Below are 24,167 nucleotides of genomic sequence, written 5' to 3'. Positions count from 1 at the left end.
CTTCTTCGATTTTGGGTATTATCAAACCACGCTTGACAACATCTCATAACAGTAGTTGGATTTCTGTTAGCAATTTTTCGAAATGAAAACTCCACCTCCTGTAGAACATTATTTCGATCGCTTTCAAATTCGCTTAGCTGGCGATAAATTCCGCTTACAACAACTAAACATCGACTTTGGATCGACTACAATATTTAAGTAACAAAAATTGTTTACATGAAAAAACATTCACGTTTTTTTTCTCCAAATTTAATCATTCACTCATTGCTATACTATTTATGTTTTTACCAAAAAAAAATGAATTTAAACAGGGGTTGCGTTTTCTTTGTCAGTTAGTATGTTTTCCTGGATTACTTTGAATTCTGCAATCATTTCTCAATGTTAGTTCTTTTTTCACGACTGAATGATCCTGATGCGTATATATCAAATTCAAAATAGCTTTTGAAATTAAGATCTCGTATGTGGAAAATAATGGGAAACTCTTATTTCGCTGGAAACCAATAACGTTGGAACAATACGATTAAAAAAAGTATTCGACATTCTTCGTGTGATATCTTACCGTTTTGTTGCCGAGGTTCCTGACTCTGCATGTCAAGTATGCTGATTTTCCCACCAGGGCTGTTACATTTTGGGGAACGAGGGCGTCAAAATACGGTTCGAAGCGATTCGAGGGTATCGGAGCTGCTATCGTACCAACAGTGCCAACTTCTGGGATAGCGTTCATGTTCCTTTCAGAATTTGACATTCCTCCTTTTGCAGGCCATACTGAAACAAAATTCTTCGATTGAAATAGTTTCCTGAGAAATGCAAAAATATATCATACGATAATTGGAAATATACATTGGATTTTGTGGAATTTCAATTTAGAATACCTCAAATATGGAGTTAATTTCTAGCACAAAGAATTCTTGAGTAGTTGGAAGTGTTATAACATAACTTCCAACTTCGTTTTCTAAGATATAGTTTGGAAGATAGTTACAAATTGGCGGATGCGGTGGGTTCATGTTTTTTGGAAGATATATTCGTTTTAATGTCCTTAATATGTCCCTCGTTGTCGAAAGTGTGGGATATTTTGAAATCTACGTAATATTGAATGTATTTTCGAGTTCCATAAATCTAGAGGGCGTCTCAAGTTCGAAGTTTTGAAGAATTGGACGGGTAATTTGAAATCTGAAAATTGGGGTTATGTTATGGTATGATATTCTCTACAAAGCTCAAATATTTTTGGGCCTGACCTCGTTATGAAAAAAAGGATATATATTTCTCATAATGAATTAATATTTCTGGTATTATTAAGTGTCCATTATTCGAAATTTTTTTCAAGATATCAATAAAAAAAACTCAATAAAACATTTCAACGTTCTTCTGTTTCGAAAATATGAAGACGCTAGACGCTAAGTATATTGAGAATAACCTAATCGACATAATAGTGGAATATTTACATTTTTTCAGTTTTTTATTGATATTCTTACTCTCTGAATTGATGTAACAGTTATAACAGAAAGCCATTTAGATTAAAATACTCTATCAGGTAAGTTCAGTTTTTTATTTACCATCATTTTCTGTATAATCAGTCCTCAGCTCGCAAAAAATTCAAGCTTAGTAGAGAATATCTAATAACACAAAAATTGAGATTTTAAGTTGTGCCAGTTTTCTATAGAAGCGACTTATAAGCATTCGAAATATTAATGAGAGAATATTCTGCAGTTCGCTGCTAATTTGTTCCATAATAATTATAGGAATATCTATGAACGATCGGAACTATAACATACTACTTCTGAGAAAGAAACACTGGAGGCAATTAGACGGTCTGGATCCATAGGAAACCAACAGATATGAGTTCGTAATGCCTTGCAGGTTTATAATCAGAAGTTGAGCAAGATATCAACGTCAAGCCCTAGAACACGGTTGTAGAATTACATAAGAGCTGAGTAATTAATCTGATCAAATGGCAACATTGTTCATGTGAAATTTGCGTATTATATGTCCACATCAGAGCTCCCAAAGTTCCCAGATGACAATCAGAGTTTCTCGATTAGACGTTTGATGCATGTAACTTGGCTTTGGATTCGTTGAACCCCTCTGATACTGTAACCGACTGAAGCTGGATTTTATTCATCGTTCCTTGAATTTCGAGAAGGATACCTATCACGAAATTTTTGGAAATGGTAATTTCTATCATAACTTATTAGACTGATCGTCGAGAGTTGAGGTTATTGATTTGATTTGTGGTTACTTGTTCTGCTTTGCATCTCCGGAAAATATCTACTACCAATCTATATGTTGCTGTTTTGAAATTTCATTATGACGAATTTATGTATTCCACGAAGAAACTATGAAATAAAAAATAAAGCTCTAATAAACTTAAACTTTATAGTCATCTGGAAACAAAGATATTGAATAGAAATTTTAGAGAGCTGACAACCTATCTTAGAATTGACGAAGAAATGTTAAAAAAAAATGTTAGAAATTGAGTGACTTCTTATAATCAACAACAAATATTTCAGTTGAGGTTCCATATCATTAATGAAAATACTGATAAACTTCTTCTCGTGAAAATTCAATCGGAATACATAAGGGTTTCTGCGAAAAGATATTGAATATTCTATTCCAATGAAACATATCTATAGAAATCCAGATCAAATATCTTCGATGAAGGAATACTCAAATCAACAATTATCTTTTTATCGAAGTTCATTATTCCGGATGGAGAGAAACTTCCATTCAGTATCGTGAATGCTTTTCCATTTTTTCTTTGGAGACTCATTTCCCAAGGGTGTCCTCTATATTTCACCCGTTAAATTCCAATCATACCTCATTCGAATCAGTTGCGATCGATGAACTTTAAATTCATCTGGCTGTGAATCTTAGCTGGCAATACACAGGGGGACCGAAGGATTCTGGCAAATTTACATTATCGAACTTCGATGGGAATTTATTGGAAGTCGAATTCTACCGCATCGTTTCTACTCTGGAGACAATATTCGATAGGTTATATATCAAATGAATATAGGATTTAACGTCAGTTGGGGATATTATAAGACGACAATGGAATGATATAACGCTCAATATTGTTTTTGTAGTGTTTCTGATCATTAAGCTGAATTCCTAGAGGACCTGATTTCCTGATTTCAGACAGTATTTGAAGATGAAATAAGTTAGAAACTGCGCGGTTACACGATATAATCCAAAATTGTCAATATCCAATTTGGTTAGTAAAAACAGAAAGTATATTCAATATTCAACTGAATTTACACAAGAATAATTGTGATTTCAATGAACGCTGCATGTTTCAGCTGTTCTAAATTTTATGGAATTTAAATTCAGAATACCTCATATATGGAGTTAATTTCCAGCACAAAGAATTCTTGAGTAGTTGAAAGTGTCATAACATAACAGTTTGGACATTAATTACAAATTGGCGGATGCGCTGGGTTCATTTTTTGGAAGATATATTCGTTTTAATGTCCTTAATATTTCCCACGTTGTCCACAGTATTGGATATTGTGAATTCTACCTAATATTGAACGTATTTTCGAGTTCCATGAATCTGAAAGGTCTCAAGTTCGAAGTTTGAATATGATGGGTAATTCGAAAATTGAAGTTATGCTATGATATTCTCTACAAAGCTCAAATATTTTTGGGCTTGTCCTCGTTATGAAAAAGAAGAAATATATTTCTCATAATAAATTAATATTTCTGGTATTATTAACTCTCCATTATTCGAAAGATTTTTCAAAATATCAATCAAAAAAACTGTATTATATGTCCAAATCTGTTCTAAATTTTTGTCCACTGTATTGCTGATGGATTTTCATTTTTTTTTTCGATAATTGAAAACTATCTCCTTTATGTATATTTTGATGGGATAATCACTAAAAGAAGTTTTTGTTGTGAAAAATCTGGAATTGATGAGACCCCCTTGAAACTGAACAATTCAATCAAATTGAAACAAAAACAATTCGACCTATGGTTTATTGAGATTCTCGAAAGTAACCATGCCCGAATCCCGTTTCTTGTAACCCGGTCTTCTCCGCATCCGCAATTATGTCTTGCAGATGTAACCCACACAAGAATTATTTTCTTTCGATTTGTTCTTGTTTGTCCCACTGTTTCCCAATCTAATTCCTTGCAGATTACTTCGTAAATCATTCAGACAAAGTTCCTAGACAACCGGTCTCCCTATTCTGTTTCTTTTTCAATATAGAAGTTGTCCATGTATTTATTGAATTGGAATGTTCGTCTTGTTCATAGACGACCTCCAAGTTTTACGAACATAAGGCAATTTGTGTTCGATATTCCCATTAATATAATGTACTCAGAAGGAAATATAAATAGAATATTCGTTGCAATCAGTATACATGTAGAAAGGTCAAGAAATATATCAATTCCTATGTAGGTCTATAATTTTCACGTCATTGTATTTTCATTAATTCTTATATACCTTCAATATTGCTGTTGATTTCAAGATGTTTTTACTAGAATTTGGCACTCCTCTTGTAGTCTATGAATATCACCCAATATTATTCGTTTGTATTTTCATCTCCTTGATCTGAAGCGTTTTCTCGTTGTACGTAAATCAATTAAAGGCTGCTAACACTGTAATTAGAAACTTTTAGAGAGTTCCAGGAGTTTTCGTCGATAGAAGTCATCAATGAAGTAAAAACTTTTCTTCTTAATTTCAATTCTAGTTATTGTGAAAGTTATTCGAGAAATCGTATACTTCAGAAGAAATGATTGGCTCGAATGGCTGAAACTGGAGAAGTTGTTCTTTTCCATCCGAAGATAAAAATCTATTGTAGCTTATAAATTTTGATCCGACCCGTCGTAGTATTGTCCCAAATATAAGCGCAGATGTTGGATACATTTCCCTGAATATAGATCATAACTCAGTTTAGATTGCTAAATTGTGAACACATATAGGAGGCACATTATGTGCAGTATTTCCAAATATTTCTTTTCTCTTCTCTTCTACCCCCGATCTTCTAAATGGGACGTATTTAAACGTGCTCCACTGAATACACCATGATTTATTAACAGACCAAGGAGAATGTTGGCAACAGAAATGGGTTATCGTTCAAAATATCCTTGCACTTTAGGAAAACCGAGCCATACGATAAATTGAAAATGACTACGAGGAACTTGATTTCCCATAAATCCAGCATTTTTCCTTCAGGAGTGGTGTTTACAGTTTGGCTCATGTAAACTAGAGGAGAGACGAATGTTGGAACGCTTTCAGGGTCGCTCCGTTCGACTGTATAATAAAATAGAATTTCTTGCGTTTCATTGATTTCGAAAATCATACCTGCATGCGGAATATATAAAGGTGTTTGCACAAAAATAAGTTGTTATTTGGAATCTTTACGCGAATTTTCTACGCTTCCATTGATTCGAAATGAAATTCTGATTTAACCAATAGGTATATCGTGTGGGTAAAATATTCGAAGAACTGACGAATATGAATTCTACAACATTTATTTGTTACAATACTTCGATTACGTGAGGAGTACCTCATAAGTTCTTCCTTTTTCAAAACTCCTGAAATTACGAAAAAGTTTATTCAGCTGTTGTTGAGGGTATTCAATTTTAACGACAATTTTCGACATCAATATCATTCTCTCTCAACCTCTCGAAGAAATCTCCGCGTTGTACAGGATGTCCCAAATTCAATGCTCACTGAAAGCATCTGGAGAATTATAAGCCTTAAATAAAAAATCTTCAATGACCCCGAATTTTTTTTCGAAATAATGAGGTATCAGAAAGCAGATCACAGATATCTTGATTCGTTCTCGACTTAGGGCGTTTATGAAAAATGACACGTTTCTATCAATAATAATAATAGTTTATATGATAATCGGTTAAGATTATTACCATTTAGGAGATATAGAGCAAAGTTGGTATTTCTTAAATGGGACACCTTATATTTTTCGACGCTATTTTTCCATAGATTTGTCGAAAATCCGTTTCAGAGATATTGAGTTTTTTTACTTCATTGTTTTGTCAAATTCAAATTTCGTAATAGTCACACCAATTGCCAAGATGAAATACAAAAGTCCCTAGGATGTATAATCTGAATTTTTCATTGAATTTCGACAATATTCCACAGAACTTGACTGAAATAGAGAAAATATTGTCTAATACTCGTTGCAGAAGGCAATTCCAACACTCATGCGTTTGAATTTCGCATTAGTGTAGGAATAGAAGCCCATTCTGCAACTTGATTTAAAATGTACTATTATGGTATATCATAAAAATATATTATTGTGAAGGAATAGACACAAAGTTGTCAATTTTTTGATATTTATGTTGAATATCCTTCATCAAGTAGACCCATTAAACGTTAATGATATTGTAATTTTGTCATATAAAGGGTGTTATCATTTTTTAATCAAAAATGAATTATCGATTCAGAGATACAGAGGAGTGCTGGTGTTTTTTAAATGGAACAGCCTATATGACTGAATTCCAATTCCAATTAAAACAAAATGAAGTAAATATCCAAATAAATAAGAATATTGATATATAGGGCGTCCCATAAAAATCAACTCGGAAAACTCACTATCTTCGAAACTGATGACATTTTTAAAAACTGATAATGGAATACTATTCGACAATTCTGCGATCGAAAAACTGCGTTGAAAAATATAGGGAGTCCCATTCAAAAAACATCAAGATAATTAATTCCTATGATTTGTTATGAGTATCATATAAACCATGAAAAATATTGAAAAAAACGTGTTAGAATTTTTTGAATATCTCGAACAGAAACGAAGATATATCGAAATATTTGAAACAGTCATATTTCAGAAACGACCTGTATCTCGAAAGCGAATCGAGATTTCTATAATCTGCTTTCTGATATCTTATTACTTCGAAAAAAGAACTTTGGAGATTTTTTCTCTAAGTCTTATAATTTTCGAGATGCTTTCAGTGAGCATCGAACTTAGGACAACCTGTACCATGGAGGATGTTGAATGGCGTCATTCCTCCATCACTAGTGGAACAAACTTCACTTGAAAGTGTATTCTGTCCACCACAATTATTGATTACAGTTGAAATGGCTTTATAATTAACAATAATATGTCACATCACAAACATGCCCATATGTATGCTGAAGAGTATGAAATATAACGTAGCACTTTGTTGTCAGAAATAAATATTCATTATGACGCGAATTAATCACTTCGTAGCTTCGTGTATCTGATTATTATTATTACCCCATCTGTATTGATGGATTTCAACCTTCGGGTTCCTGTCATTCTTATGTCATCTTCATCAGTTATCGCTTGCTTGTTTTTGAATGTCAATTTCATAAAGGCTTAGTTCACCAACATGAACACATCAGGTAGATTTCATTGGGATTGAATCGAAATTACTTATTGAGTTTGTAATCACTATTATTGATGTAAAGGTATCTATTAGAGTTAGATATTCCACCTCACTTATGTAATGAATAGTGGTCAATTAACTGATTAGCATAGTTTGAAATTGTACCTGCAATGAAATTGAATGCATAGGTAGCATAGGATTTGAAGTAGCACAATTGTTGCTAATGATCATGATACGTTAGGAAATTAATGAATCATTGATAAACGTTATTAATATCTAATTGTCATTAATATACTGCAATATAGGTCAAGTTCAAATATCAGTGTGAGTTAGTTATATCTTCACATGATGGATATTTGTTAAATTCATTGCTGAAGAACCAATACCTATTTCACTCGTATGTATGTAGGCTTGGTTAATCGATCGTCTAGAGGTATGATTCGAGTACCTGGCCTTTCGTCTTTTTCTCCGTGACTTTGTTGGATTTGTAATAATTGAACTCTTTTGAATTATTTACATCTATTTACAAAGTCACAATTATACAGTACAAACTCAGTATTGAGAAGATCCTAATTACGTCTTAATTACAAGTTTCTCAGTACGGTACTGAATTTCGTCTTTAACACTAGTTTTAATTACTCGAAACGTCTTGGATTATAACGTCTTCGTCGTACTTCAAGTTTTCGGTCGTCTCGTCTTTGATTTGTTCGCGACTCGTCTTAATCTAGTCCGCTAACCGTCTTTACGTCGTACGTCTTAAGTTGACCGACCGAACTTGTTCTGTCTCCCGTCTCAGACTTCAGTTAAACTGTACCGTCTGTACCCGTCTTCGGTTTAATCTTAACTGTGCTATCTGCCGATTGGAACTACCCTGTCTCGAATATCCCTTCTTTCGTCTTGGCCACACCCTTAGGGAAAAGCACCATCTCCTAGTCCAATAAAAGCTTTTGCCGTACCGCCCCCAAAGATCTTCGCGGGTTCCTGGAAATCGAATATTCTAGAAGGACTAGAACCCGAGAAAACAGATGTAACCATCTGGCACGACCGTGTTGTCTTCGAACCTTATCAACCCCCCAATAAATATCTTCAAGATTTACAACTCTTGACATATCTTCGACACCTCGAAGAATAACACATACTTTTTACATTATGTACAATAATGATTCGTTCCCTGTAAATCAATTGAAACTGTCATGCCCTCGACACTAAAAGAAACTAATAGGTCTCCAAGCATCCGGTTGACCATCACAATTATTTACAGGGAAACAATAAGTAACTGGATCCTACATGTATGCTGAAGTTATTATTGTATGTTCACGAGATTGGGACCTAGGTAGAACAACATATGACAATCCTGCCAGTCCCATCTCAATACTTTTTGAAAAGAATGCGATGTCGAATATCTGAATTATTCATAGAATAAAATTGTTTGCTCGCTTTATATTTTTAAGGCTGGATATATTTGAAAACTGGCTGAATAATGATCCGTATGATGGGTTATTATCATTTTATATTCCGAAAATTAATCATTCCTTTATTCTGGCTTTCCGTGAATGAACTAAGACCCCAATTATTCATTCTCTTTTTCCTTTTTCCCTCCGGGGACCATCGTTAAAAGCAATAACGTATTTGAATGTTTCAAACCACTAACTAATGAATATCAAGCCGTATTGCGACAAATATTCAAATTCATTCGTTATGATAGAGTTGGGCTCTTTTTTCTTGTTGAAACCGTTATAAATTCCACCCGTCATTTAATTATGGTATACCAAGGTTGCGTTACTTCACCTGACATTGAATATAAAATAACGTTTCTGCTATATTAATTCAATAGTCGGAATTTTCTAGTCTGATTTCCGTGATATTAAATTTCAACTGACCCTGATATTCAAATTGGATTGAAAAACGTCGGACTGCTTTATTCTCTAGTACGAAAAAGGGTCGCCACCTTTTCGTCGTATGCGAAAAGTCGGGCTCAGATATTTGAAAGGGCATCATTATCGGTTCAGAGTGTTCTCAGCCAGAAGCTATTCGAGAGGTTATTGAAGTGCCCAACAAATTTCACCCTCGGGTTGCTAATTTCATGAGGTTTGAGATTTGAATCGACATCGAATCCTTTGATCTCATAATTGACAACTGTATTACAATCTGTGGCACAAAAAAGCCTCAGTTATCCATCACCTTTATGGTCACAAATTTTTGACCAAGTTCTACAAACTCTTTTTCACCTTTTGCTTCATCAATATATATATTATAACCTTTTAATCTTGTCATTTATATCAATATTATAATATGTGAGTAAATAGAATATTTTGTTTCGTTATTTGCTTCATTGTAGATTCTCTCTCATTTCTCGCCTTGTTGTAGGCTTTTTATTTGTAAGGTATCTTTATTGCAGCATATAAACTTCTCTCTTACTACTATTTATCTTTGTTCAAATATGTTTTATTGTAGAGGTTATATTATTTATCTATTTTTACTGTGTGAGTTCACTTGGATAGTTTTTGAGTAACTTTTGATCATCTCTTCACATGTTAGATATTTTTTGGATGAAAATATTCATTTTATTTACCATTGTTTTTCTGATGGATGAAGATGTTATTACTATTGTGAATAAGGTTATTATTATTATTTGGATCAGTATAGGTAAACTTCGAGCTTATCTGACGTATTCTGTTTGCAACACACATATACTTTCTATTGTTATTCAAATAATCTAATAGAAATCTTAGCGATAAGGTGATTCGAGAAATCGATTTAATATCAGAATGGATATTCGTCGATTAAATTCTTCAGCGACCTGTCAGGAATACGTAAATGAATGTTACCTCAATTTGAATAGATTAGTTACAATTACTCCCTTTATTGAAATTTTACTGCTTACAAATGTATGAACATAATAAAATACGATAAGCCGCATTATTCCTCGTATTATGGAATAAATACAAGAAATCAGTTTTATATTGTTCGATCTAATAGATGTAACGGTTTCAGATATTATTCCTAATGACCACAGAACACGAATTCGCGGACAGATCAATGATAATTGGATTCTTTTATTTATCAGAATTACCATTCAATGCCATTGAAACTACAAATTGATGTTAATTTAATCTTTTCAGATTTCAAAACAAAATGATCAATGTTTTTATAGGTTAGGTTTGTCTGAGTTATATTGTTAACTATGACTGGTATGTTAGTTGAGGGATTTTTTGTATCTGAAAATAGATTTTCTGAGTAATCCAAGAGAAAGCTTCGAGCTGAAAACGACATCAAAATTAGATTTTCTCAATAAAGTCCTTGAAATGACTAAGTGAAATGGGTCATCCTTGGGATCTTCTATAGGCCAAAACTGTTGACAAATGAAGCCACTTAAATTAAGTCTATAGGGATTCCAGTACTGAATAAACATCAAAAACCACTTGACTAGATAGCTGAGGCTAGACGAAATTATTTCACTTGAAGAACAGAATCTCTTATGAAATATGAAGTGAAATTCTGTTTATATTATATCAATATTCTCAGGAATTATTGAAAGTTTTTGGATGAATCCAAAATATTTAAATGATCCGGGTTGCAAAATGGCGAAGGCGCCAGCGTAGGATAATCAATTTGGGGTATTTTGATCGTGTTCAAGATTCTTTCCATCCTCCATGCAGAGACTTCGGAGATGTATTACGTGTTTCTTTCTTCTCAATCCTAAAAGTATTTTCTTATCCAAACTTCAGTTTTCTATAATTCACAAAGCCTGCACAACATCTTGTAAGTATTAAATACATATACAATTTTTCTATTATAACATCATGATTTCGTTTCGCAAGAAGCTTTTATAATATACCTTTATACAATTACCTGCATATATAAGTATTCTTTTCTGTTTACTAATAGATGATGTTAAATATAGTAAAATCACGTGTCCACAAGATTATAAATTTCTTAGAACAGCCAGCCGTCGTAATATTTTCATCTTGATAAAACCAAACCCTACTCTTCACCATTAAATCTGGTGATAGATAAGGATTTGAGTCTCTAATTCTCAAGATATACTAACTGACAAAGGAAATCCAACACCCAGAAGGAGCTGTTCAGATTGCAAATTTTTTTTTTTTTTTGGCAGATCATAGATAGTATAGCAAGGAGTTAATTTTTTTTAATAAATTCGTTGATAATGTGTTTGTCCACCGCGATTATCTATACACTACCCAACACGTCTCGGTACTGATGTAATAAGATGGTTTATTTCTTATTGGGAAAAAGTATTCCAAGCTGTCTGTACTTCATATCTCTGAGCCACCAAAGTCTGCGGGGACTGGGGTGAATTTCCAAGCCTTCAGCACATGATGTCCCAAACATGCTCTATGGGCGAAAGATCGGGGGATCTGGGCGGCCATTATCTTGCTGAAATATTGGATTCTCGAGCCGGTTAAGGTGAGGGAGAACATATGGTTCTACTATTTCTTGAAGGTAACGCAGCGTTATCATGAATGAAGATTAAGGGTGACCTACTTGCATGTGCGATAGCACTCCATACCATAACGCCTATTATCCGGTGTACATGACGCTCAACATCAAACTGAGGTTCACGTCTTTCTCTTCTACGTCGTCTAACCCTTCTTCTGCCCTCAGTGCATCCAAGGAGAATCGAGATTCATCAGAAAAGACGACCTGATGTCATTCCACATTTCAATGTTGACGTTCTGTGCACCACTGTTATCATTGCCGGCTATGCTGAACCGTCTAGGGGACACAAGATGGGATCTATAATGCTGCAGTCCAAAAGACCTTATCCGGCGTTCGGACAGTTACAGAATGGCCCTTTTTTCCTAACCATATTTAAAAAACTTGCAAAGAACGACTACAATATTTAAGTAAAAAAATTGTTCACATGAAAAAACCTTCACGATTTTTTTTCTCAAAATTCAATCATTTACTCCTTGCTATTCTATCGATGTCCTGAGTATTGCAGTTTCTTTCTTGAACTTCCAAGCCGATTGATACTATTTTGTTTTTGAATTCCACTAAAACGGTCAGTGACAATCCACGAAAGTAACAATTAACACCCAAAACAACCGGCGTAGCGAGTCATAATAATCAATTTCACGTAATTGTCCATCCGTGATACTACGAGTTGAAACTTTCTCCCGCTGTCGAAATTTATGCCGCTTCTATTTTCACGGCATCTTGGCGTCTAGCACCAGGAGCCTCGAACACACACAGGGTTAAATGTATTAGAACTTGGGAAGTTGGTCTCAGTCCCCTGATTTGCGAGACAATAAGATTCCGCATTCCAATTCCCACTTGGATGATTTGTTAGGAATTAATGGAATAACGGAACTATTCGCGGATTACTTTTGAGCCGCTTGCCACCTCACCCCCTCTATTATTCGAATCAAACTGATGGGCCTACTTGATTGAAGGGAAAGTGATGGATTCCATTCGGTAACCGGAATTGCAACGTTTCAAGACTCTCCTATTCAATTAAACGGACTGGGGAAGATCAGTGAAATTCGTGTTTCTCTATTCGGCTCATTCCCATGTCTTCGGGATCGTTTCGAAGAAATGAACATATCCATTTCTTCTGCATCCGATGATCGGAATTGAATTTCCTGTCTTGATCGGTGAAATCTTTCGTGCTGTTCTGAAAACGGGGCGTTGAAAATATGGGAGTAGGGAAATGAATCACCTGTCAAACATCCAACTGTCATTTCGTTCCATTCGTTAGGAACTTTGGGATAGCTTTCTTTAGGAGTTCTCCCATACGGGGGCTACTATTTATGTATTGAGAATTGGCAACACTAATATTGCAAGGTGAAATCTGATATTGACATCGTAAAATTTGACATTTTTTGGATTATAAGTACTCATAACGTTTTGACGTTCGAGCACAATTTTCGTTGTTTACAGTTATTTGAAAATTTCATATCTGCCAAAATATGGATTCAACTCGTGAAAATTTTTGAGCTATGAATATTATGACTTTAGACGTGAGGAAAAATGCATCTATCAACTAAATTCTACACTTGACGATGAAGCACCATTTAAATCCACTGTATAACGATGGTACACTGAATTCAAACGTGGACATAGTTCGCTCACGGACAAAGTTAGAGAAGGTCGTCCAAAATACGTCGTTGTGCCGGAAAATATTGATGCTGTGCGAAAACTAATTGGAGAAGATCGTCATGTGACATATCAGGAAATCGAGAGATGTTTAAGCATTAGTATGACTAGCTCACATCAGATTTTGCACGAACTGTACTGTACTGTAGTTCCCATAGCATTTTTCATAGGAAAAGTAGGAATTACCCTCTTTTTATAAGGATTCAACGCAGACAGGGAAGCAAAAGTTCAAAAACTTAAGGAACTTACAGGATGCAATTTCTGAAATTTGTGACTAAAACATAGAGCGATTTGATTTGTCATTTGACCTGGAGAACTCATAAGCCGACAAGAGGAACATTGGTACATTCGATATGCTGTTGAGTGTTTCGCCTAATTCTAATATAATCCGGGTTTGAAACCTAGAATTACTGGCTTGATATTGAATGAATACTGAAAAGCTACTGGTTTGTCCCGCATTTAGGTATTATATCGAATTCGGTCATACCCATGTTTTTTGTAAGTTTGAATAGAACTAACGAGAAGAAAAAGTGATACCCTAGACTGAAGCATCAAATATTTTATCACATTCATCATTAACCATTCTGGAACCAGTTGCTATAGAGAGGTTTAGATCAGTTGATAAAACAGTTTGTTATTCTCTTCTCTAGAAGCCGTTCATTTCTGTATCATCCACATCTTTTGATTCCCTATATGCTGAATGGAATTGTGAATAATTCCCTTCATTTCCCCCATTTTCTTTGGATGCGATATCTCTCTTCAATTAGGAGTGAAAATATCCCAACTTTCATAAATACTCTGGAATGGCCCATTAGAGACGTGGAGACTTGAGATTATGGAACCGTAAATCTATACCAAATAAAAACTAATTGTTATTTCCTTCATACAAAATTGGTTGTAATGAAGTCGCTATCGATAAAAGTTAAATGGGAAACAAACAGACGTGGCATATTAACGTTGAATTCAAGTGGATGAATAGGCTTGTGAGATACAATTGGTGAAATGGATGGTAATGAATAAGATATGATCTAGGAAAGGACCGTTCTCGAATACTGCACAATGTAACCTTATTTCATGCCTTTCAAACTTGAAAAAAAATAAATTAGTTCTCTCAATTGCCCTATTTATTTCTTCATTTCCTCATACTAACCCGTATTTGCTCTTCATATTCATTTTTAAATTCTTACTGTATAATCTATCAGTTTTCACAAGAGATCAGTCGCTCCAATTATTGATTGTTTTTTTCTCTTCTTTTTATGTCAAAAATTTGAATGTTAGTTGCTGTTAAAAATGTTGGAATTCATCGTAGATTATCACACTCTCATTATGAATAAGGCTTCATGTTTTTAATTATTGTAGAAGGTTCTGTACTTTTTCAGGCTTGCTCTAATCTTATTTCGAGAAAAGGTAAAAGCGAAAGTTTTTTCTTCGAATTCTGTATACTTTTAATGCGGGTACTGCACTGTGAGAGCTTTGTTGCTGCACCATGACGCTACCCTGAAAAGTCTATTATCAATTCATCAACCTTATCAAACTACTTTTTTCAGTATTCTACCTTTTACCGAAGATTTGTATAACGTACGATGCATTTTGTTGATAAATATTGGAATTGAGATCCTCCTAAAACCCTTCTTTGAATTCCCTGAATGGTTATCGTCTAAAAGCTTTCCAGCCATTGAACAAATTTCAAGTCCTCGGGAATATGAAACTCTAACGGAAAATTTACTACATTTTAACCCCTAGTGTTATTGGTGTCACCTATCATGTCAGATCTCCACCCCACCACGTTCGAAAAAAAAACGAAAACGTCATTGCTATTCTAGCCCTTGCATACCCTTCTGAAATCCCTTAGACCATTCAATAAGCTGATAATGTTAACTCGATTTATTCAATTTATGGTCCTTTGGTGAAACCAAGCGACCACTTCCTTTTGCTTCCTCTATCTTTTCCACACGTTGAAACGTGAGATTTATTCAGAAGGGTGAAACTAACCTGTTTAAATGGTACTCTCGTAGGACGATTGAATTGACTCATTCTCGAGTGGATTTATTTTTAGAACTGATAAAATCGCATCGTGTGCCATTTGTCATTTTTGTACGGATGATAATGAAACTGTAGGTGAAAGATCGCTCAAAAATTTCAAAACGTACGACAGTTTTTATGTTTATTTAATTTTTCGATGTATTGTTTTGTCAAATTGTATATGATAACATTCTGTTTTTTCTTTTGGTTGATATGAATGAGATTTTGTCAACATTTTTTCTATATTTTTTTTTGTCAATGAATCAGAGGGTTAGATTGAACAGTACGCTCGATGCAGTGTGCTGGATCTCGCCCTTTCAATTATTTCTATAGTTGTAAGAGTTTTGTTATTGTTTTTCATGAAATAATCGAATAAAGACCTTTATTATTATTATTATTATTATTATTTCTATTCGAATAAATACGTATATTTCAGACATTTCAGGCTTGGTTAATCGATCGTCTAGAGGTATGATTCGATTACCTGGCCTTTCGTCTTTTTCTCCGTGACTTTATTGGATGTGTAATAATTGAACTCTTTCGAATTATTTACATCTATTTACAAAGCCACAATTATACAGTACAAACTCAGTATTAAGAAGATCCTAATAACGTCCAAATAACAAGTTTCTCACTACGGTACTGAATTTCGTCTTTAGCTCGAGTGTTAATTACTCGAAACGTCTTCGATTATCACGTCTTCGTCGTACTTCAAGTTTTCGGTCGTCTTGATCCAGTCCGCGATCCGTCTTTACGTCGTACGTCTTAAGTTGATCGACCGAGCTTTACTCGTCTTCGACTTAACTTCCACTGTCTCTCCGCTGATTGGAACTTACCCTGCCTCTAATATCGACCTCCCTTCTTCCGGTTTGACCACACCCTTAGGGAAAGTACTATCCCCTAGTCCAATAAGAATTTTTCCGTAACGGCCACAAAGATCTTCGCGGATTCCTGGAAATCGAATATTCTTGAAGGACTAGAACCTGTTACACAGATGTGACACATCTGGTACGACCGTATTGTCTTCGAACTTTCACAACCCCCCAGTAAATCTCTTCAAGATTCACAACTCCATGACATATCTTCGACACCTCGAAGAATAACACCTTCTTTTTACATTATATGTACAATAACAATTCGTTCCCTGTAAATTCATTGAAACTGTCATGCCCTCGACACTTGAAGAAACTAATAGGTCTCCAAGCATCCGGTTGACTATCTCAATTATTTACAGGGAACAATAACTGCATCCTACATGAATATAACAAACCAAAAGTTCTGGAAAATACTGTGCCAGAATTCCTTGAAGGTTTCGATCTCTTTCGAACAAAAAGTTTATTTAATTTCATAGAATGAACCGAGTAAGTAAGATTTTTCTTAGCTTAAATATTCCACGAAGAAAATGAATTGACGGAAAACGAATACTTAATTCTCTCGTGTAATTTAAAGCGTTTTTTTGCCTCTGAATCAATGTAAAGCCAGCTCGCATTCCATATCAAAACAGAATGAATAATTCCGAAGATAGACAAAGTAAAAAATTGAAAATGTTGAATTGATAATTAAATGCTATCTAAAGGGTCTTAGAGTATTTCGTTGAAGTCCCACAGCTATTATGAATTAGAATTTTAATTATGATATTTTAAACAAAATGGACGGCGATGACATAGCAAACACTAATCCTGGTCCACATGTTATCTGGATTCACGCCAGTTAGAACATGAATATGAGGATTACTTCCTGGCTATGTAATTCGTTCATATCATCCCTGTTCTGTCCGAGTTCTTTTTCATGTCTCAATTACGTTTTTTTCATGCCTGTTTATTAATGAACGTTATGTGGAATTTCGAATAGAACTGAGATACTATTTTACGAATTTACGACATTAGGTTATCATCTTACGCGTGAAATAATTCAGCAAAAAATTTGTAATGAATTTTTTTATGCTCATTGAAGCTCAATTTTTGATTTATTATGAAGAATTTTTTCTTAACTACATGAAAAATTCAATAATTCGTCGGAATAAATTTTTTTCGGGTAAAATTATATTTTTCCACCAACAACGAATATTTATATAATTGAAGTACATTTGAGCCTCAAAATATACTTATATTATCCACTAAAAACGATAATTTTTCCAATGTTATTCTCATATACTGCCACATACCCATTTCATCTAACCTACTTTTCTGCATGTTTTCCATACCGTCCTTACTTTGGACATCTATCTTCGAACTTTTACATCAACAATATCTCTTTTATTCTCTTATGGGCAAAGTTTTGCCCAATAACTATTGACCAGTGTAATCTGTAAGTTAGTGACTTCTTCATATAGCTTTTCGATTTAGTAGGAATCGATATTTCGGGAGAGAACATTTATATTTTTTCGAATAATGCGAGCACCATATTGTGATCATAACTAAGCTGGAGTCTTGTAACAATTTCCTGTTAAAAGGATGGAAAAATGAACCAACCACGTTAAGGAAATATCTGAAAGCTGTTACGTAAAATCGTGGCAACGACCGGAGATGAACCGAATTCGAGTTAATCAAGGGAATTTATCGAAGACGCCTTAAAAGGCATACTTCCATTATATTCGAGTCGAGTGAAAACTTCCCCTGGACCGATGAATTTTCCAAATGAAAATCCAACAACTTCTAGAGTTTACCTAATAGCGAGTTCATTATCTGGAACATTAGAATTAAAACGGCGGGCATTTTATTCCAATTACATCATTTTCCTCTTTTGTGATACTGAAATTTATACATTGGATGCGAATGAAGGCCTCTGGGGATGATGGCGAGGTATTTTTTCACGTACTGCTGATGGAGCAACAGCTCCAATTTAGTACTCCCAAATGTGCCCTTTTCCAGGCGATTTTCACACGGCTTTTTGCCAAATATGTTGAATTCTCGCCCCCCAGGATGTTTTGGTTAGTCCTTTCCTTTCAATGATTGTTTCTGTTTTTTTCGGTGGATTCAACATAGATTGCGATAGACTAGTAATCTATATTTTCTCTCTCGAACTTCCCTAATTGATCTCATGTAATCGTGCGTTCAAGGATTTTCTTTTGGTTAATAGTATCAAATATAAAACTTTCAGGACAGTTCTGGCACAATTTCATCAGTCTATGACAGATTGAAATGGCTCAAACGTCTCACACATGTTACATAGGTGTACAACTTTGCTTTCGCCGTTTTTTTTTTCCGAAATTCGAGGCTTTATTGTGAAAAATCACATTATCATGTCTCTCGCTGTATTGCGGCCATTTGTTTTTCAATGCTCGGCTCAAACGCATATTATTATTAATATTATAATTGCGTTCGATAACGATCGCCTTTGAATGTTTCAGTCGGTTTTAACAACTAATGATACACTATGCCGAGCTGGTTCAACTAAATACACATAATGACCTTAGAACCGTGATATTCGGTTAGGCCGTCGAAGTGGAAGTATGGCCGGGACATCCCCATCATTTTCTGCGCTTGGGATTATCCTAATGAATCCATTTTTTCAGTCAAATTGCGGTGCAGAAATCCCTTCCGTCTTTGCCTTGCAAGCAGCTGTTCACAAGCAAAGACACGCCGTTTAACATCTCTCGGCTTCAACTCGTACGGAACCTAATTTCCTTGTTTCTGAATCATTCTCATGACTTTCAGGCCTCTTGAAATGGCTTGTTGCGCGACTTCCAATGATTCTGCCAAATCTTGTTGCGTTTGACACGAGTCTAGATCAAATAATGCCTCCAATTCTGCATCTTCGAAAACCTCTCTTCCACCGCCAAGCTGCTCTTCGACCTCAAAATCTCCGTTCTTGAAGCGTTGAAATCACTCTCGGCACGTTCTCTCACTATTAGCGGCCTCATCATAGGTATTTGAGAGCATTCGATAAGCTCAGCCGCAGATTTCTTTATATTAAAGAAGAAAATTGAAACCTCCCGCAAATGATGAGAATTTGGCTCGTGAGCTAACATGTTTAATCGAGAATAATGATGCGGACACAAATCGACATATATTTCGATGGTGTTATATTCAAAAATACCTAAGCTCATGGTATGACATCTATGATCTATTTATTTCGACTACCACTTACCGCTACAGTCATCTATTGCGAAATGGCGGAAGCAAAGTTGTACATTTAATAAAATTTCATTATTCTAGGATAGATTGAAATGGGTGAAACTTCGCACACATGTTATTTTTTTCTTCTGTTGAAAATTGCAAATATACTGCTTTCGAATAGTACCTCTTCAACCGTAGTATTGCCTCCAAACTCAGAGTGGCTCTGTGGTGTTCTGATATTTCAATCTCTTATATTTCAAATTGAACAATATTAATTAGTCCAAATTCAAGTTTTAGCGTATTATGTCCTGCGGTCCCAACAGAATCGAATACGCGTCCACCCAAAACAAATCATCAGCATTAATTAATTGGTTACTATCGACTAATCAATCCTATCCGATCAGTTGAGCAGATTAGCTACGATTATTGGCGCTGGCTAATAATATGTGGTGCATAACGATCTATACATCTGATGAAAAGACTTCAAGAATCGTCCAACAAGAGCTATTGTTCTATGAAAATTGGTGCTGGGCTAGAAGAATAAGAGAAGGTGAACAAGGGATCCAAAATTTCATTCATCGATTGCTAAACGAACGGATTATCTCTTATATGACTAGAATTAGAGAATAGATTTGGAACAAGAATAATCCAGAAATTTTAGCGAAATGAATTATGTGGTATATATAGATTAGTGTCTTCGAAAAGTATTGAAGATCCCAAATTTTCTCCTTCCGGCTCTACTGTTTGGTTGAAATTGGTATAAAATATGTATCAAGTATCCTTCAAAATATATCGAATATCGAAGTTTTCTATGACGCCTTTTACGATTTTCAGGCTAAAGAAAATGCTGGAGACTTGCAGCACTCTAGTGATCAGATTTTATTAGCTGAGATACTGAAAAGACGAAAGTTATAATATATCATGCATTTTGTAATGCTCCTTTCAATTGAATTTTCTCATTTTAGGCATTCTATGGGAACACAGAGAAGTCTGAAAATGATAATTTGGGATTTTCAATATGTTCTTGAGGACCATCAATAGGACCAATTTTGAGCTTCACATAATTTGGTCTTGAGCTAGAAGTCATATAAACATATTTTTGAATCCTTTGCTATATCTATCATTTCAAAGGTTGTTTTTTTTTCATTAATTATATTCGCATTCGAATTCGTAGCCGCAGTAAGACTACAGTCTTCGAATCAAGGATATGTATTTCCTTCAGCTCAATGCCTCGCAGTATATTCTCTAAGCCCAAATTGACGTTCATAAAGAATATCCGTATTGAATTTCTCGTTCCAGATTTTCAGGAATGGAAATTAATCAGTTCAATGCAAACATATCAAGTTTTATGTACATAATTTTATATTGCTCGACTTTTCCGATAAACACAAATGGAGCATTTTATGAGTTTTTTTTTTTTAATTTTGATATGGATGAAAGACGTTCCTGTTAGTTGATTGTTTTTCATCGTTTTTATACAGGATGTCTCATTTAAAAGTGTCTTCCCTCAATAATTCAACCACGAATCAGAATTTATGAAAACACTCAGATAGGTCGATTTTTGATGACAAGGTGACATGATTTGGGATACAATGCTTGTTTCTACTAGCAACCCCCTGGAGAGGATTGCAACCCCATCAGGAATATGAATAGGGAAAGTGGGTAGTTTTGTAGCACAAATGTATGCATGGATTCAAATTTGTATGAACCTGCAGTTCGTGTTCTATGAAGTGAATATTCACAAAGTTACAGGGTGTTTTTCACGGAATTATGGTACCGATAAAACAAAATGAAACAGAGATGTTCTATTTGATTGTATAATTTCTATTGAAAGAAAAAGAAGAAACGAACAGAATTAATAAAAATTTGTCGCGAATGCTGAAAGTGCTCGACAATAGATTACATGCAGCAATAAAACCGTGATTATCTTTTGTTCGAAAAAGAAGCAAAAACAAACAATAAGGTGATAAAAAGTGTCAAATGCTTTTTTTTTCTTCATGCTTATCAGAATCTGCACTGCCAGGTGAAAGCAATACGCAAAGAGATTATTGCTATCAGAAAATTTTGGTATTCTGTATTGCATAATTATTAGATTAGAGGTGCTTTCTCTCAGTTTTTATGAAAATTACAAAATGGATTACACGTTGGAGGAGAGAAAGGAAATGTTGAGAATTTATTTCCAGAACAATGACTGTGCTACTGCGAGGTTATTTTATGAACGACGTAATTTCTCTCCTCCAATGGGTATCCATTTTGTAATTTTTATTAAAAACTGATAAAAAGCACCTCTAATGATTCTGTAATACAGAATACTGAAATGGAATTTTCTGAAAGCAATAATCTCTTTGCGTATCGCCTACACTTGGCAGTGCATATTCTGATGAGCATGAAGAGAAATAAGGCATTTAACACTTTTCTTTGTTTTTGATTCGTCTCTGAACGAAAGATAGTCACGGTTTTATCGCTGTATGTAATCTTATATCACTTTAAGCATTTGCGGTAAATTTTAACTAAAACTGTTCGTTAAAAATTTTTCTTTCAATAGAAATTTTACGATCAAATTGAACATCTCTGTTGCATTTAGTTTTATCGGTACCATAATACCATAAAAAACACCCTGTAACTTTGTGAATATTCACTTTATAGAACACACACTGCAGGTTCATACAAATAGTCCATGCCTACATTTGTGCTGCAACACTATCCACTTTCCCTAGTCAAATCATGTTATCAAAAATCGACCTGTCTGAGTGTTTTCACAAATTTCGATATGTTCTTGAGTTATTGAGGGTGGAACTTTTAAATGAGACACCCCGTATTTTGAACTGCTGAGAACGTTTTACTCAAATTTACAACTATATTTCCATACCATGCGTGGTCTGTCGAAAATTGATGCTTTGGTAGAGAATTCATTCTGGAGCAAACAATACCAACAGCAAATAAAGGAAATCTGAGCTGATGAAGGCATTGTTGATATTGTATCGTGGAAATTCAATAAGGTACTTCTATTGTGCCTAAATTACTGTATACAATTGATTAATTAATGCCTTCTCAATTAGGATTTAGTTTTTTTATTCTGACGTATATCAGCGTATTGATTATCTGCATTAACGCGCCTGACTTGTCGAGAGTTCGACCGTCTAAATTGATAACAATCAGGTTGAATGTGTTCTGATTCGGATATCAAGACGAAGATGCTCTCACAGCGTTAAACCGTTCTCCTCTGGCCAAGTCCACTGTGAGTAGTGAACCATGCTAGTTGGATTTCTCTATTCAGTTCACCCATGTTCCCCTACTGAATAGGTCCTTTTTACAGGTGTAACGGGGGCATGACCTCTTTACGGAGTGTACGATTGCAGGAATAGTCATTTCTCGACGATGGTAATCGATTCCAGCCACCTCACTGAAGGATCCAGTTCTGGAGATGTCTAATGGAACTGTTACTTTTTTATGTTTCTTCGTGGAACCACACGCCGCATCGGAGAAAGCACTCATTCATATAATCATGACTCCACCATTGTCCATGGATAAGAAAAATCAGTCATAAAATAACTTATTTCTGGCCTGAGAACGAATTCTGACCATAAAAGCAGGGAATGTCACACTATGGAGTAAGTATATAAAAATGAATCCTCTCGGACGAACTTTCATGAATTTCTTTATGAGAATTTTCTATCTTGGTTGAGGCATATCTGAAATTTGCGGACAACAACAGAAAGTTTATTGCGGATACGGACTCCCTATACGATATTTCCGGCTTCCCCTTTTTTTGCTGGATGAAAATGAAAGGGTTATGATTTCAGACCCGGAGGACATAATATTGGATACGATGGAGGAGCTTTTCTTATGAGCTTTATCATGACGCATTAGTTCTATTACTATTGACATGCGATATATGAGATTGGTTATTTGAGATTTGTAGAACAAATATTATCATCGATTACGTACAGATTTTTATCATAGAGTTCTCGGATTGATTTGATTCACAATGGTTAGACATTTCGGAATATTCAATTATTATTTTCATTCACAATACACCTAACTTATAGAAATCATTCGAGAAAATTGAATTTTTCCTTACAGAAGGAGCTGTTTAAATTTTAATTTTTTTTTAATGATTTTATTTATAATTTTCTCAATAAATGTGTTAATAATGTGTTTGTTCACCACGATTATCTATACACTCCCCAACACATCTCGGCATTGATGAAATAAGATGGTCGATTTCTTCTTGGGGTATACCATCCCAAGCTACCTGTACTTCATGTCTCAGAGAGTCCATTGGGGCTGGGGTAAATTTCCAAGCCTTCTACCCATGATGTCCCAAATATGCTCTATGGGCCAAAGATTGGAGGATCTGGGCTGCCATGGCAAAAGATTCACATGGGTTGCTTCGAAAATGTTTAAACTAACTCTGGTAACATGAGGTCGGGCATTATCTTGGTGAAATATTGGATTTTTGAGCCGGTTAAGGTAAGAGAGAACAAATGGCTCCAATATTTCTTGAAGGTACCACAGCGCTGTCATGTTTCCTCGAATAAAGACTGAAGGTGAACTACTTGCATGTGCAATAGCACTCCATACCATAACGCCTACTGTCCGGTGTACCTGACGCTCAACATCAAACTGAGGTTCACG

The 24,167-nt window shown here is 34.8% G+C and overlaps 1 protein-coding gene across 3 annotated transcripts in view; it reads right to left on the bottom strand.

Moving 5' to 3' along the window:
- The window catches only part of LOC123685865 (hemicentin-1-like), a 318,649-nt gene that overhangs the window by 66,534 nt on the left and 227,948 nt on the right, over window positions 1-24,167 (bottom strand). For all 3 annotated transcript variants that reach the window (XM_045625724.1, XM_045625726.1, XM_045625723.1), the window contains exon 2: window positions 560-765. In XM_045625724.1, coding sequence (XP_045481680.1) covers window positions 560-765 — 206 coding nt within the window. The remainder of the gene's footprint in view (window positions 1-559; window positions 766-24,167) is intronic.

The sequence above is a fragment of the Harmonia axyridis genome, chromosome X (assembly GCF_914767665.1).
Source record: "Harmonia axyridis chromosome X, icHarAxyr1.1, whole genome shotgun sequence".
Taxonomy (NCBI): domain Eukaryota; kingdom Metazoa; phylum Arthropoda; class Insecta; order Coleoptera; family Coccinellidae; genus Harmonia; species Harmonia axyridis.
This window is presented reverse-complemented; position numbering and strand designations above follow the sequence as displayed.